Source organism: Pteropus alecto, unplaced genomic scaffold (assembly GCF_000325575.1).
Source record: "Pteropus alecto unplaced genomic scaffold, ASM32557v1 scaffold7, whole genome shotgun sequence".
In the NCBI taxonomy this organism is placed as follows: Eukaryota; Metazoa; Chordata; class Mammalia; order Chiroptera; family Pteropodidae; genus Pteropus; species Pteropus alecto.
Window position 1 is genome coordinate 31716764 of NW_006494614.1, and position 15328 is coordinate 31732091.

Sequence of the window (15328 nt, forward strand, 5' to 3'; positions counted from 1 at the left end):
ACATGGGTTGCTCACAACAAAACATCTTACTTTCCCCAGAGCAAGAAATTCAAGAGCAATAGAGAGAGTGATATCTTCTGAAGATTGAAATACTATATGAATATTAAACATTGTTTATATATATTTAATTTGAAAACAAATTACTATAATATATTCTGACAATAATTCCAAAATATTTTAAAAAATAAAGTACATATTTTGGCTCCTTTGTCAAAAATTATTTGCCCATATCTATGGGGGTTTACTTTTGGACTCTCAATTCTGTTCCACTAATCTGTGTGTTTGTTTTTCTGCCAGTACCATGCTGTTTTGATTACTGTAGCTTTGTAGTATAATTGGAAGTCAGATAGAGTGACACATATGGCTCTCTCCCCTTCCCCCCTCAGGATTGCTTTGTCTATTTGGGGTCTTTTGTGCCTCCATACAAATCTTTTTTTTACTTTATTTCTTTGAAAAATGCCAATGAGATTTTTATGGGGATTGCATTAAATCTGTATAATGCTTTAAGTAATAAGTTCATTTTAACTATGTTGATTCTTCCAATCCAAGAACACGAAATATCTTTTCATTTCTTTGTGTCTTCTTCAATTTCATTTAATAGTGTTCTTATAGTTTTCAGTGCAAAAGTTCTTCACATGTTTCATTAGGTTTATTCCTAGATATTTTATTCTTTGTGTTGCAATTATAAAATGAATTTATTTTATTTCTTCTGAAAATTAATTATTAGAGTATAGGAATGGTATGGGGTTTTTGAACATTGCTTTTGTATCATAAACATACAATGGAGAAAGGAAAGCCTCTTCATTAAAAGGTGCTGGGAAAACTGGAGAGCCACATGCAAAAGAATGAAACTAGACTATTGTCTCTCATCATAAACCAAAATTAACTCAAAATGGATCAGGAACTTGAATATAAGACCTGAAAAAATAAATCACATAGAAGAAAACATAGGCACTAAACTCACAGACCTTAGACTTAAAGATATTTTATAAATTTGGTCTCAAAGCCAAGGAAAGTAAAAGCAAAAATAAATGAATGGGACTATATCAAACTAAAAAGCTTCTGCACGGCAAAAGAAACCATCAACAAAGCACAGGGAATGTATTTGCAAACAATGCCTCTGATATGGGCCTAATATCCAAAATATATAAAGAACTCATACAATTCAACAATAAAAAAACAAACAATCCAATTAAAAAATGGTCAGAGGACCTAAACAGACACTACTCCCAAGGAGACATACAAATGACCAGCAGACATGAAAAGGTGCTCAACCTCACTAGCTACTAGGGAAATGCAAATCAAAACAAGATACCATCTCATCAACAGGACAGTAATAACAAATGTTGGAGAGGTTATGGGCAAAAAGGAACTCTCATGCACTGCTGGTGAGAATACAAATTGGTACAACCACTATGGAAAATAGTATGGAGGTTCCTCTAAAAACTAAGAATTGAACTATCAGCAATGACCCAGCAATCCCTCTCTGGGTATTTACCTGAAAAACTTAAAAATATTTATCTGCAAAAATATCTGCACCTGATGTTCATAGCATTATTCACAGTAGCCAGGACATGGAAGTAACTGAAATGTCTTACAATAGATGATTGGATAAAGAAGATGTGGTACATATTTTCAAAGGAATATTACTCAGTCATAAGAAAAGACAAAACACTGCTATTTAAGACAACATGGATAGACCTCAAGGTAATCACGCTAAGCGAAATAAGTCAGACAGAAAAAGTTGAAAACCACATGATATCACTCATATGTGAGATATAAAACTGAAAGCAACAAAAAACATGACAAACAAACAGAGACTCATGGACACAGATTAGTGGTTACCAGAGTGGGGGAAGGTAGATAGGGATTAAAGAGGTCACATATTTAGAGATGGAAGGAAATCTAACTTTGGGTGGTGAACACATAAGGCAGTATACATATACAACTTAACTGTTGAATAATACACTTCAAACTTATTTGATTTTGTTAATCAATATCACCCAATAATTTTTAATAAAAATAATTTAAAAATAAAAAAATTAAAAAGAAAAAAAGAAAATATATATTAATTCTGAATAGTTTGTTTTTTTGTTTATGAGAAAATTCTACTGGCAAGAAATTTACTGCTCTTTGAAATCTATGTCAAATATATTTACTTGGTTAAGAGATTATCTCTCACTGAGAACAAAGGAATAATAAATGATTCAATCTTAAGGGTCAGCTGTTTAAAATACTGATTATATATGTCATGTATTTCATTCAACAACATCCTAAAGTGTTCCATTGTCAGTGTCTAAAGGTCATTTTATGTCTGATATGATGGGTAATATCTCTTTGGACATATTAAACACCTTATGCTCTAGGAACACTATTATGTGATACAAAGATTGACACATTCAGTCAAATCAGTAGAAACATAATTTTCTAAAAAGTTAACATTAATTATGTCAAAAAAATAATAAAATGCATGTGTAGGTTTGAAAACTGAAAAAGAAAAAAAATCTTTAGATTATCTGAGATATTAAATGTTTAGACTCTTACCTTAAATTGTGTCTAAAGACAACATTTTCAATAACAAAATAATCCTTAACCACAGTTCTCTAACATTTATACAATGAGTCACCCCCAGACCAGGCAAAAGCATTTTTGGCAGCACCTATGTTATCTTGAAATTTTCTCTTGTAAAGTAACTCTAGCCTGACCTTGATTAGTTTATCAAATGAGCTCATCCTCACAGCTGAAGTATTATAGTCTATCAAAGAAATTGCATGACTACATGACAGAACTCTGTGAATTGTCCAGAGGGCACACCTAAGCATCATTTCTACTTTCTTTTCTTCTGTGTTTCTTAATCAGGATGAAGTAATGGAACACAAGTGTCCCATGGAATCTAATAAATTTGTATTTGAAACCTAGTGCTGCTACCTACTGTATGACTAAACTTTGGAATAAGTTAAAATAGCTTTTCGAATTTCATTTTTCTCATTTGTAAAACCAAACTATTAATCTACTGGTTAAAAGTTTGTTATGATGTATCAATGAAATACATATATTCAGTGTGGAGCCTGGCATACAGTACTCAATAAATATTTTTCGTTTTCCTTTGCAATGAGAAAAGAAACTGGAGATGAATATTCTCAGCTTCATCCATCACATGACACTGACTTAACCTTAGCAATGAGGCATTACTTAATGGTGCCAAAATCACTAGGAGTGTGGGATATGTCAGAAAGCTAAAAGAAGAAAGATGGAAAGATCTTTCACCAATAAAATAGCACCAGCGGCGGATACTCTTGAAATGTGAGGAACTGATGAGAATTCAAAGACTTTGTAATGCTAACATAGCTAGAGTACCTGAGGATTTGCAAATATATTCTAAAATATGAAATAATAAAAATTCACATAAATATATAAAATACATATGTATGCCCTAATATAATCAAGGCAATACTTTAAAAATGGAATATTGTATTTGTATTCGAGTGTTAGATTTGGCCTCTTGAAAATTGGTATCATTTTCATTATTTCTTTTTCCTCATATCTTTTTTCAAAAATAGGTAGAATCCATTACATTCAAATTATCAGTAGTATGTTATCTCATTAGTGTCTGTCCATGATAAATGTTGCTGTTATCTACAAGACAGACATTTTAAAAGTTTTCACTGAGATTTTGTTCAAGTCAAAAATATGATTTATTTCACTAAATAAAATAAATGATTATGGTTTTAGTAAAAATGTGGAGGCATCAGATAAGCATAGTTTACATTCTGTAACTAAAAACACACAAGTTTAAAGTTTAATGGCTATATTAATATTATCACTTACAGTTACTACCCATGACTTTTATGGAGTCCTAACAGAGATGAATAATGTATTATCACTAACCTGTTTTTGTGTCCTGTGTAGGAAAGGGTGGGTTTACACACACCCACAGAACTGAATTGGGCATGAAGAGAAATATAAATGTCTCTTAGGCTTCGGAGTAGTGAAAACTTATAGCTCTGCCATTTCCATATCTGGGACATAAGAGTAGCTATGCAAGAAGCAACACTATTACAGATAATCCTCCCATCCCGCCCACCCAACTTAGCTTAACTGTTATTGGGGTGGATTTCTTAAAGGGCAGTGTGCTTTAACTGAGTTAAATCAACATATTACCAGTGTTCGTGTTTGTGTGTATGTGGGTGCTATTTAAAACATTAACAGTGACAGACCAACCAACTAACCATTCAAAAACTCAGTGAATGGGACCCAGTACAGGCAAATTTTAACTATGAGGGAAAGCGAGAGAAAATCGTGATAGAAATGACTTTCACCGAGAGGTAGGAAGGCAACGTTAAGCAGTCGGTACAAAGGCACTAAACACCTGTTAGGGGTTGGGTGGGTGGAGCTGGTATGAAAAAGGAGAGTAACATGTGCCAATTCCATGTTAACAATAGCTTTTAGGAAAATACTCTATTGAAAAAAAGGCTAGGTCCATTTTACTAATTCTTTTTAGGAAAACACTCAGTTCAGAAAAAGGCTACAGCAGAGGTCATAAAGAGCTACAGAATCAAAGACTGGCCACAGAGACGTAAGATGGCTACAAACCACATCAGGAAGAGACTTTAACAGTGGGACTGAGGGATAGAGATGGGCATTTAGTGTTTACTATGTGTCGAGAAAAATATATATATATATATACATATATACTGTATGCATACATACATACATACATACATATATATTTATTTGTTCGTAATATATACAAGATATCTATGTATCCTCATAAGATTTCTACAAGGCAGGAATTATCAGCCTTAATTTTCAGTTGGAAAAAAAACAGACTTGGAGAGCTCAATAACCTGTGAGTGGTCACATAAGAACCAAGAAGCACAGCTGGACTAGTCATTTGTTGAATGTTCTCCTCATTTTTCATATAGAGATAACAAAAGGGAAGATAGAAGCACTCCAGGTGAAAACCGAAATATCTTTGAATGCAAAAGTAAGAAGAGAGAGAGAGAATAGCTCATTTCCTCCAAATGTTAATGTTTGAACTGACTAGAACCCATCTCTCCATCCAGTTTCAACTCAAGGAATAAGTAGGAATTACATTAAATATATTCTTTTGAATGTTCCTAAGAGTTTTCTCCCCACCACACATATTAATTATAAAATCATAATATTGCTCAAAATGTACTGGTCAAATAATTGGATGCATCTACTTGGCTATAGTACAAGATACACTTAGGGATAGGTTATATGGGGCATAATTTTAAAGATATTGGAAAAACACTGCTTCCAAAAAGAATCTTGTCCCATCTTGCCTCCTGGGACTTAAATTCTATAATTAAACACACATGTCTTTTATTAGAACATGTATACTTATGAAATTCCATGTATGGTAATATTTGCCTTCTTTAGAAAATGCCACTTTTTTTCCAGGAAACTAATTTTCATCTCTGGAAAGAAGCATCTGATAGTGGAGAGAGGATATAATGAGAGAGAGGAACTGGAGGGAAGAAAATAAAGTGGGGATGATCAAGACTTCATCATTATGCTCAGGGCATATCCTGTTACATCATTTCACAAAAGGACATTGTGGGAGAAATGACTTCTAACTGGCACATTATATTTGTAAGATCACCAAGGCTGAGAATTTCCAAGTAGTCAGTTACATGCAAGTGCAAATGGGGAAGGGACTGAAGGGTCAGTGATTACATCTGCTACCTACACTGTGGTATTTCACTCTGTTGCTGCTTTATCTTTCATGAATAATATAATCTCTTGCCCTGCCACTCCCTGCATAAAACCACTTATACCAGAGGGGTAAAAAGAAGCAATCTAATCCGTTTTGCAAATTTGACAGTGACATCAAAGAGCAGGAAGTTGTCTATGAGTAATGACACTGCTCATTTGTTTAAATGTCAAACTTAACTTCATCAACTTTCAGGAAATATGTCAGTAAAGAATAGGTTTAAGTTCAATCAGAGAGGATTTCAGTGTCATTCAGTGTTCAGGAAAATAGCTGTCAGTATCTTCAGAGCACAGTGCTTTGAGTAAATCTTTCTTTTTAAGCTAAATGGAATTGGCTATTTCAGCACTTGGTGCTGTGGACAGTGCTCTCTTCCCTGACATAATGAAAACGAGTTGTCTTACTGTAGAATGTTTCCTTCTTGAGATTAAAACACTTCCTAGGCTAACAAGCACGCACCCCACACCCCGCCCCAAACCATTCAATTAGGCTGTAAAGACTATGTATCACAGGTCTGTGCAAAGCCAGAATGAAATGACAGCCAAGAGAAGCAAATTTTATCACAGAAATAAAGCCTGAGATAAAATTAGAGAAAATAAATAGTTATAAATTGTAGCTAGGCCTGCAAAACATGTCAAAATTTTACTGCAATGCAATAACATTTTTCTCTGGATAGGTTTTGTTGGAGAGAATGACAGTCATTAACCCCTCATGGTAATTTATTAACAGTAGACATAGATGCAAAAGAGAACAAGAAGTATATTTAATAGGCTTGCAGACAATCATGAGCAAGGGATTTATTCTCTATATGCGTTCTAGTTCTAGAGTGGAATATCAATGGAGAATTCTACATCTGAGGTCAAAATCTGAATCATATTCTTCAATAAATCATTTCATTTCTCCAATTTATTTTTTCTTCATCTATCAAATGAGAATTACTTTGAGGTGTAAGTGAGAGAATGTATATGAAGAGGTCTGGTTCACAGTAGGTACTCAACAGATTTTCAGTTTGGATTATTCACTTATCATTAAGTGTTGGCATAATGCAGTGAAATGTTGCTATACTAGTGGTCATGTGTCTTAAGAGTTGTAATCCTAAAGATAGATGACAAAAAGAAGGGAAACAAGAAAGGCAGTATTATTAATAGATATATCTTTATAACAAAGAACCCTAACCATGTGTATTTCCACCTTCATCCACCTTCTTTGCAGCCCCAAAAGATTTCTTTTATGTTTACCTTTTTAAAGAAACCAAAAAAAGAATAATAGCCTGAAAATAATACAGAAAGAGGAAACTAAAGTTTTCAGAGGAGTCTTAGCTCTCTTATCAAATACTGTTTTACCAACTTTCTCTAGAATGTCTCTCAGTCACATACTACCAACTACTCTGCCTGCTGAATTGGTGAGAGACTACTTTGAATGTTTCCTGCCCAGACTGACACACTTGGGGAGAGAAGGTAAAAATGAGATTAGTGCTGAAAGCTTGGTTAAGTTCTTCCATTGCAGCTACAAATTATTTGCTTCGGACTTCAAAGTTTCCTAGCCTATCTCACCTCACTCATCTTCTTCTCTTTTTATAACCGAAAATCGAGAGCATCTTCTCCTAGCCTCTCCCATCTCCTCCTGTCATTTTCAACAGAGATTCCCTCCACACTGCCCTCTGCTTTTGAAACGCCTCCCACTCTCCATTCATCAAGATACATGCTCCTTCCATTCACAATTCATGTTAAGTCCTCTCTTCGCTCCCTTCCACAGATCCTTTTCTTTAAGTTGATTTCCCAGCTGCCCTAATAAATTCCATCACTGTAGCCACCATATCGCTATTGCAACCCCTGCTCAACCCTCAGAAATTATGCCGAGGTGGGGAGTGAGTAAGAAATTTATGTTTGTGTGCAAACCTAGACAGTGACAAATAGAGAGAGCCTAGCATTAAGCTTGGTCTTGTCTTTGAAAAAAAAAAAGAAAAAGAATCAGTTATTAATACTTCCCAGGCCTGGCAACAAGCATGCTCTGGAAAAAAATATTGGTCGAGTGGATGAATGAATGAATGAATGAATGATGAATGAATGGGTGAATTATTTGGATCTCTCTGGTACTTTTCTCAGATGCCCCTCCTTCTTGCTTGCTCCCAGCATGGTTCCGGTATAATTCAGCTTCAGTGCGTGAGTACATCTCCCAGCTTTGCTTGTGTGTCCACTCCCTGCCCTCCTTTCATTACCACCTCTAGGCAGAGCCTAAATCTCCTCGCCAAAGGGCACACTACCTCTCTCGCAAATCCTTTGTGACTTCAACAGCCTAGGCAAGCTTGCTCTTTAGAGGCACAGCTTTCCATTCTGCCAGCTTTACCTCTCCCCAAACCTCCGAAACACCCAGTCACGTTACACAAAAGGATGACTAATTTCCCCACACCCAAAATCCACCTGGAGATCTGGGTCGCTGCCCTTTTCCCGGCACTTGTAACCTAAAGTGTTCGCAAAAGAAATGCAGTTCCTCGCTTCTCCCAGCAGAAAAAGCAATCACCATTCCAGGATTCAGTCCTGATTCCTAAAATCAGAAACTTTTTTTTTTTTTTTTAAAATAGAAAACCCCACCCCAAGAGCAGCGACCTCTTTGTTTTCCTCCCAGGGGGAGGGAGTGGTCTCAGAGTCTTTGCAGCCTGGGGTGGAGGGGACGTGACAGCCCTCTGGAGGATTGCCCGGGACAAGACTCACCCAGGACGTTCCCAATGAGAGCCACCACGAAAACGATGATGTACCCAGCGATCAGGACCCACTCATATTCTTTCGGGTGTAGGTATTCCCTCCACAGGTACCGCAGGAATTCCTCGTCGTCATAGTCGGTGGGGTTTAAAAACGGCTCTTGAGTTTCATTCAGCTCCAGAGCAGATGACCAGTTGCGACAAGGGGGTGAGTCCTCCAATTTGGTGCCGGACATCACGGGCTCGAGTCCGGTTCCACTCAGTGATGAAAGCTGCTCTTCTCCTGCCCCATGAGCACTGATGATTCGCGGTGGGAAAGGCTGCTCCGAGAGGCGAGAAGGGGCTCCAGAGCAGAAAATGACGTGAAAAGTTATTGAGCCAATGCCTCCAGAGTCTTATGCCCGGCAACTTCTTTAGCGGCTTTCCTGTCTTTGCAGGCGATTTTGCACCGGGAAGAGAGGCAGCTGAGGACCCAGGGAAGGGCCACTGGAGGCTGCAGCAATGACACCCGGAGGAGAAGCTACCTCTGGCTCAGCTCAAGCTCAATTACTCCTCATTCCAGCAGAGTCCGCAGCCCACAGCCTCCTCCCGCGCGGAGGGAGAGCTGAAGCTGAAGTAGGGGGGAAAAAAAGTAATGAAAATTATTTTAACCTGTTTCCCCGTCGGTTAACTCTCCCTCTTTTCCGCCTTTTTTCTCCATTTCTCACGTTCAGTTTCTGTAAACCATAGGTAGACCTGTGTAGTTTTGTGGCCGTGGCAAGCATGTCAACACATGGTTAATATAGGATTTATTCATGCATTTGTCTCTGTAATGTAAATATAACGGTAAAGAGGGGGAGCCGCTGCGTTCCTTCCGCAGGACTATGCAAAAGTCATTTCAGGGAAATATTTTACCATTTGTTTAGTTTTGCCAATTTAGTACTTGCTGAATCTTTAAGGTGTCCCTTCCTCTCCCCCCTCCTCCAAACTGGGGAATGAGACCATATTTGAACTGAAAGATATATTTAGCTGGAATTCCTGATTGCAATAGCAAATGTCATATGAGATAAAGCAAATTCTTGAAGGACACCAAGGGTCATACATGTGCTCATAGTTAATATTGTCAAGAAAAGGAGATACAACACACCAAACAGCCTCAAACGGATTTTCAGTAGGACCTAGTGGTATAAGTGGAAGTGTTCTTTCTGGTGAATTCCACACCCCACAGGTCTTCTCATTGACTCAGTACTAATATTACCTGCCATTCTCTCATTTATTGATTTTTGTCTCTAAGAATAGTATTTCGAGATTTGTCTGAGTTCAGGATCCTTTTATTCACAATAAGTGTGATAGGAATATATTGCATATTGCTTTTGATTGATTATAATTTTAGACTTGGGAGGGACCTTGGAATTATCTAGGCTGAACTTCAGGTTAATATTAGAAGCCTCCTGACAACGTTGCTTATGTATCTCCACCTAGTTTAGATATGATTGCCATAATTTACTACCTCCACCATCATGGGACTGCTCTAAAGATGAGAAAACTGTTCCTTACATTAAAATAAAGTCTTAAACCAGTGTTTGTCTTTTTCAGTCTTTTACCTCCAATTCTCAGTTTGCATGTTGGTGCTACATGGAACAATCCTTCCACAGGACAATTCTTCACATATTCAAATTGAGCATCTCAGCTCCCTCCCCTTCCCATGCTCACTATGTTCACTTTTCTTCCAATTATTTCCATTGTTTTTCAAATAACACCATTTCTACCACCCATATTTGCTTGGTCTCCCTTTAGACAATTGTCAATATCTTACATAATATGCAACTAAGAGGAAATAGATTATTTGGATGCAACCAATGTTTGTACTTAATTATTTTTTCAAAAGTCACAAGACACTGTTGGTTCATATTGAGAACCAACCTGACCCTATTCATAATTCTTCATAGTTTTTGTACATTATAGTTTACAAAATTCTTTTATACATATTATTTTAAAACTCTGAAGGATTCACTATTATTAGCCTCGTTTTACAGATGAGGAAACTGTTCCTGGAGAAATTAAATGATTTATAAAAGGTCAAGCGACTATTAAGTGGCAAAACCATTCAGTTCCTCTGATCCCAGCTTAGTGCTTCTATTCTTCTACAGATGTCGTATTTCATAAGAAATACTATTGTTTCATATTCCCATTCTACTCTAGTCAAATTTTTTTAAACAGAAGAGAATAAATATGCATTTTATTTTTTCAACAAATATTTACTTAGCGCACCTATTTCACTCAAGTTAAACAAAGTTATTACTTTTATACATTCTACTTTCTAGTGAAATTAGAAAAAAAACAAATCAACTAATAAATACACTAGAAAAATATTAGGAAGGGATAAGTGCCATGATGAAAACAAAGCAGGGTAAAGTGATGGTGAGTGGAGAATCCCAAAGGCCATATTAGAAACAGATGGTCAGAAAGACCTGTGTAAAGCTATGACACATAAGTAGGATATCCAAATGATATATGCATATGTTAATCTAATTTTGTTAATTTTAGGTTTAACCATAATACTTAAATACTGACCCTATTATTCAAAGCATTAGCCATTTCTCCAGACCTCTTGTCATCAGTAAATTTGACCAACAGGCCTTCTGTAACTTCATTCAAGTTTATTGATACAACTCTGCTAACTTTATCCTGTGGTGTAATGTGTTCCTCCGATTTATTAATATCTTCTCTTTCATGTACTATTTTTTTTCAAAATGAGGAAGTTTGTTTCAACTCTAGTACCAATCTATATTCATTAATGTCTGCAAATTCCTTCTCATTGACAATTCATAAATATGGACACAAAATGCTATATACTAAGTACTCAGTGTCCTTAGCTTTCATTTTGTGGCACTTCAAAATGTCTATACTTCAATCTGCTCTTTTTAAGTCTTCTACCTGCAATTAATCATCACTCTTTACTAAAAATGTAACTAAGAAGTGAGGCTATTTTCAAGATTTTGTTCTGTTATCTGCTTTATGTTATGACAAGTCTGGATTTATCTTGATCCTACAAGTATTCGATTTCTTTCTGCCCATAATTTATCAGGTGATTTATTTTAAATATGTGGTACTCCAGTGCCATATAAAAATTCTACTCAAATCTTCAAATTACTATTTGTTTTATCTTTTACAAGTACATTCAAGATAACTATTGCAGTATTTATTTTAATCTCCTCCCTTAGATCTTTTGGGACATTTGAAAAGAATTTTTAATTCTGTAGATATTATTATTCTTTTCGATTCAAATCTTTCTGCCAAATGTAGAGAAAAGGAGTCAATTCAACATTAGAAGACAGTAAAAAAAAAAAAAAAAAAAAACTTCCATATTTGTCCAATGATGACCTCTTAAAGTTATTATAAGAATTATATGAGTCGATATTTTTAGAACAGTATCTGGTATATAGAAAGCAATCTGAAAATGTTTGCTGAATAAACTTTTAAACTATATGATCTCATGGTGTGAATACTCTCTGCTATACATATCAATTACTCTTTCTAAGTGCTAATACATTTTTTTTAAAAAAGGAAACATAGCTCACAATAGCCTGAGTAATTCTGTTTAACTATCCAGCTTAAATTTTTGTCTGTCACTTTTATTTTAGGTCTCTAGCTAACCTGAATATATTAAAAATGATATAGAAAAGAAAAATAAAACTCAACACCAGATTTTTTTTTTCTTTCAGTGGTTGTGATTAGGTTGCTCAGAAATCTCAGATTGTATGGGCTGTCCCAGATTTTATATTCTCCTCCCTAATGTGAGAGCATACTTTCTGTAGCCCTATAATAACTCTATGGATCCATTTCAATAAAAATTTCAGAGTATCTCCGGTGTGCCAGGAGTTTAGTGAAGAGCTGGGGGCATAAAGATCATTAAGACATAGTCCAGCCTCAATGATCTCCCAGTCCATTAGTGAATTAGAAATGTTATGATTTTGAATAACTGTGAGTTTCTAGGGTAGAGGGATGCACAGTGTCATGAGAACATGAAAGAACACCTAATTTGGCCCAGAGAAAACCAAAATTGTTGGCTCCTCTACAGGGAAAGTCACTTTTGAGCTGATCATTTGAAGAGAAGGAGAAGATTACATAGTGGTTAAGGGTAGGAGGTGTTCAGGCAGAGGGAGCAGCATTTCGTGAAGACTGGGAAGCAGGATGGTGTGTGGGTAAAAGCAAGGTAAAATGAGCAAGGTCAGGGTTTTACAACAATCTTTGGCAGTGCTGTGGAGAATGGATCAGAGAAGAATGAGACAGAAGATAAGAGTTCTAGGTAGGTAACTAATATAATGATCCTGCTATCAGAAGGTAGTGGTTGTAAAGATTGAGGGGAGTTGGGTATCATTCAAAAATTTAACGATTTGAATAAAGATCTTTCAGAATGCAGTCATCTATTTTACTGCTTCCTGGTGGAAGGTTGACTCCATGGAAATAGTATGTTTGAAGTTTATTTCTGTTTCTCTGTATATTTTGAAGAATAAATCGAAGATAGAAACAGAATGTCCTACTGTTGACTTCCTGGTATTTGAAAAGAAGTTGTTTTCCTTCCTTCTTATCTGTCGGAATGAAACTAAAGTCGAGTCTGAGCACTCTCATTAATAACTGTATTGAGCATATTTATTCCCAAATAAATGCATTAGTTTTGCAGGAAATTATCTGGCATCTCTAAGGCTCCGAACACCACATTTTCTTACAATATGGCCTTGAGCTAAATCTTTCTTGAAACGTCTTTGAAGAGGAGTGGGGGGAGGGCTAGAAATCTATTTTTCAGCTAAAAAGGGAGAAAGGGACATCTGATAACTTGTTACTATTAGGAGTAACTTTTGAGTAGGTTGCTGAGAATAACCTCCTGCCCTAAAACACTCAGACATTAACAAAGTCATCTGTTGCAAAATATTACAAAAGAATTCTGTTTCTTTTTCTCCCCATTCCTCTTTACTCCCTCCCTCTTTTAATTATGTCTTATTTCAGATAAGATTATCTCTGTTCCTCTTGACTCCTATCGTGCATTATCAGGCCTGACATTTTCCCCATCATGGTTCTTTTATTCAACAGTATATGAAACTCTTGCTCTAGTCCTATTTCATGTTGAGCATAGACAGACACTGTTCCTCTCTTATTCGGTTTTTGTCTCACAAAAAGCACAGATGATTGAGAAAGTACTTTATAATTCAGTAAAGTAAATGCCCTGAAGCATACACCTGAAAGGGTTTGAAAGTGCAAGAAGAGACATCTACTCTATCAAAGTGGGGTCAAGAAGACTATCCAGAGGAGACATTGTCTAAGCTCAGAACTGAAGAATAAGAGCAATAACCATATTATGGAGGGGGTGGGAGAGAGACAGTTGGTACCAGATAGAAGCAAGTGCCTTGTTTGTGAGACAACATGAACAGTCAGCACTCATAGAGGGCTTACATGGGCTAAGGTCTGTGCCAAGCACATTATGTGCATTAACTAAATTGACCATTACAACTCAAGGAGATAGTTCTTATGAATTGTTATACCAATTTTACAGATGAAGAAAGTGAGATATGCAGAGGTTAAATAACTTGCCAAGGTCACACAACCAGAAAGTGGCAGAATCCTTGAGAAGAGCTGTCATGATTCAATTACTGAAATATGGGGGTGGTTTTTTGGCATTATTCTATTCTGTTTCCATAGTAAAGAAACAAAAAAGGTTTAGTATGACCAGCAACTTTTTTTCATCAGAAGTAATAATATAAAGTTTTGATTCTTAAAAAGCACATTTGTAAAGTTATGTAAATTTCATACATTTAGAAAATTCCTATTATAAGTAGTGTTGAAGAGCAGAATTGTAGGTGAAATTTTATCCCCCGCAAGGTGATGTCTCCCCCAAACCAAATCTAGCTCTGCTCTCTCAAGTGTAAATGTTTTTGTCCATACTACACACTTAAGGGCATAAATGTTGTCTAATTCATCTTTAATCCCAGAATTTAGCACAGCACTTTACATGTAGCTACTGGTCAATCACTACCTGTTGGTCAGAACTGAACTGAATTAAAGGGAGGGATTCTTTTTCAAAAAATGAATATTTTGTGAACAATTAAACACATATGTCACCTTAGTTTCGGTAAAACCATGGAAATTCCTGAATGTGTAAGAATTTTTTTGCTTATTACTAAATATTTTGCCTGAAAAGGACTTAGTCTTTTTGTCTAATGTGCTACTCTATTAATTCGCTTCTTTCCATAAATTAAAGGTTCTTTTTCCTCTTTACAATGGCAAATGATGAAAATGGAAAAGTAACAGAGAGTAGAAAAAGAAAATGAGTTTAAATATAATTCTAAAGTGCAAATTTTAACTTTTGGGGTGCTTGCCCATTCCAGGCACCCTCCCCTGAGAACCATACATTAGTCTCAGCTGCTCTGAAGCATGGCCTCCCCAAAAGGAGAGTGTCAGTGTAATACCTGCATTTCCAAACAATATTTCCTTGGGCTTCGTTTTATTGAGATAGTCTCGTGTTCTTCCCATAAATGTTATTTTTCCTTGAGCTCATTTGTTGATCTTCCTTGAATATAAAGATAACTGGCTGAGGTAATGAAAATTTACTCTTTGTAGTAAGCAGTGGGTTTGGCATGTAATTAAGGCACATGATCTGATTTTTCCATATAAAATAAATTATCCATTTTATTGTGTCACTAAGATCAATTTAATTCTATTTTTAAAGGCTTTTTCTTTTTTAAAAAGTAGATTTCAGTTCACAGAAAAATTGAGAGGTTACAGAGATTTGCCTACCAACCCCCTCATATGCATAGCCTCTTCCATTATCAACCCTAGCAGAGTGGTACATTTATTACAATTGATAAACCTACATTGATACATCATAATGACCCAAAGTCCGTAGTTTACATTATGGT

General features: G+C 35.9%; 1 protein-coding gene across 1 annotated transcript in view; it reads right to left on the reverse strand.

The window, feature by feature from the left end:
- The window catches only part of HCRTR2 (hypocretin receptor 2), a 113522-nt gene extending 104534 nt beyond the window's left edge, over positions 1-8988 (reverse strand). The window contains exon 1 of the mRNA XM_006926427.2: positions 8449-8988. Within this exon, the coding sequence (XP_006926489.1) occupies positions 8449-8671 (223 nt within the window). The 5' untranslated portion in view covers positions 8672-8988. The remainder of the gene's footprint in view (positions 1-8448) is intronic.
- Between the last annotated feature and the right edge of the window lie 6340 nt (positions 8989-15328).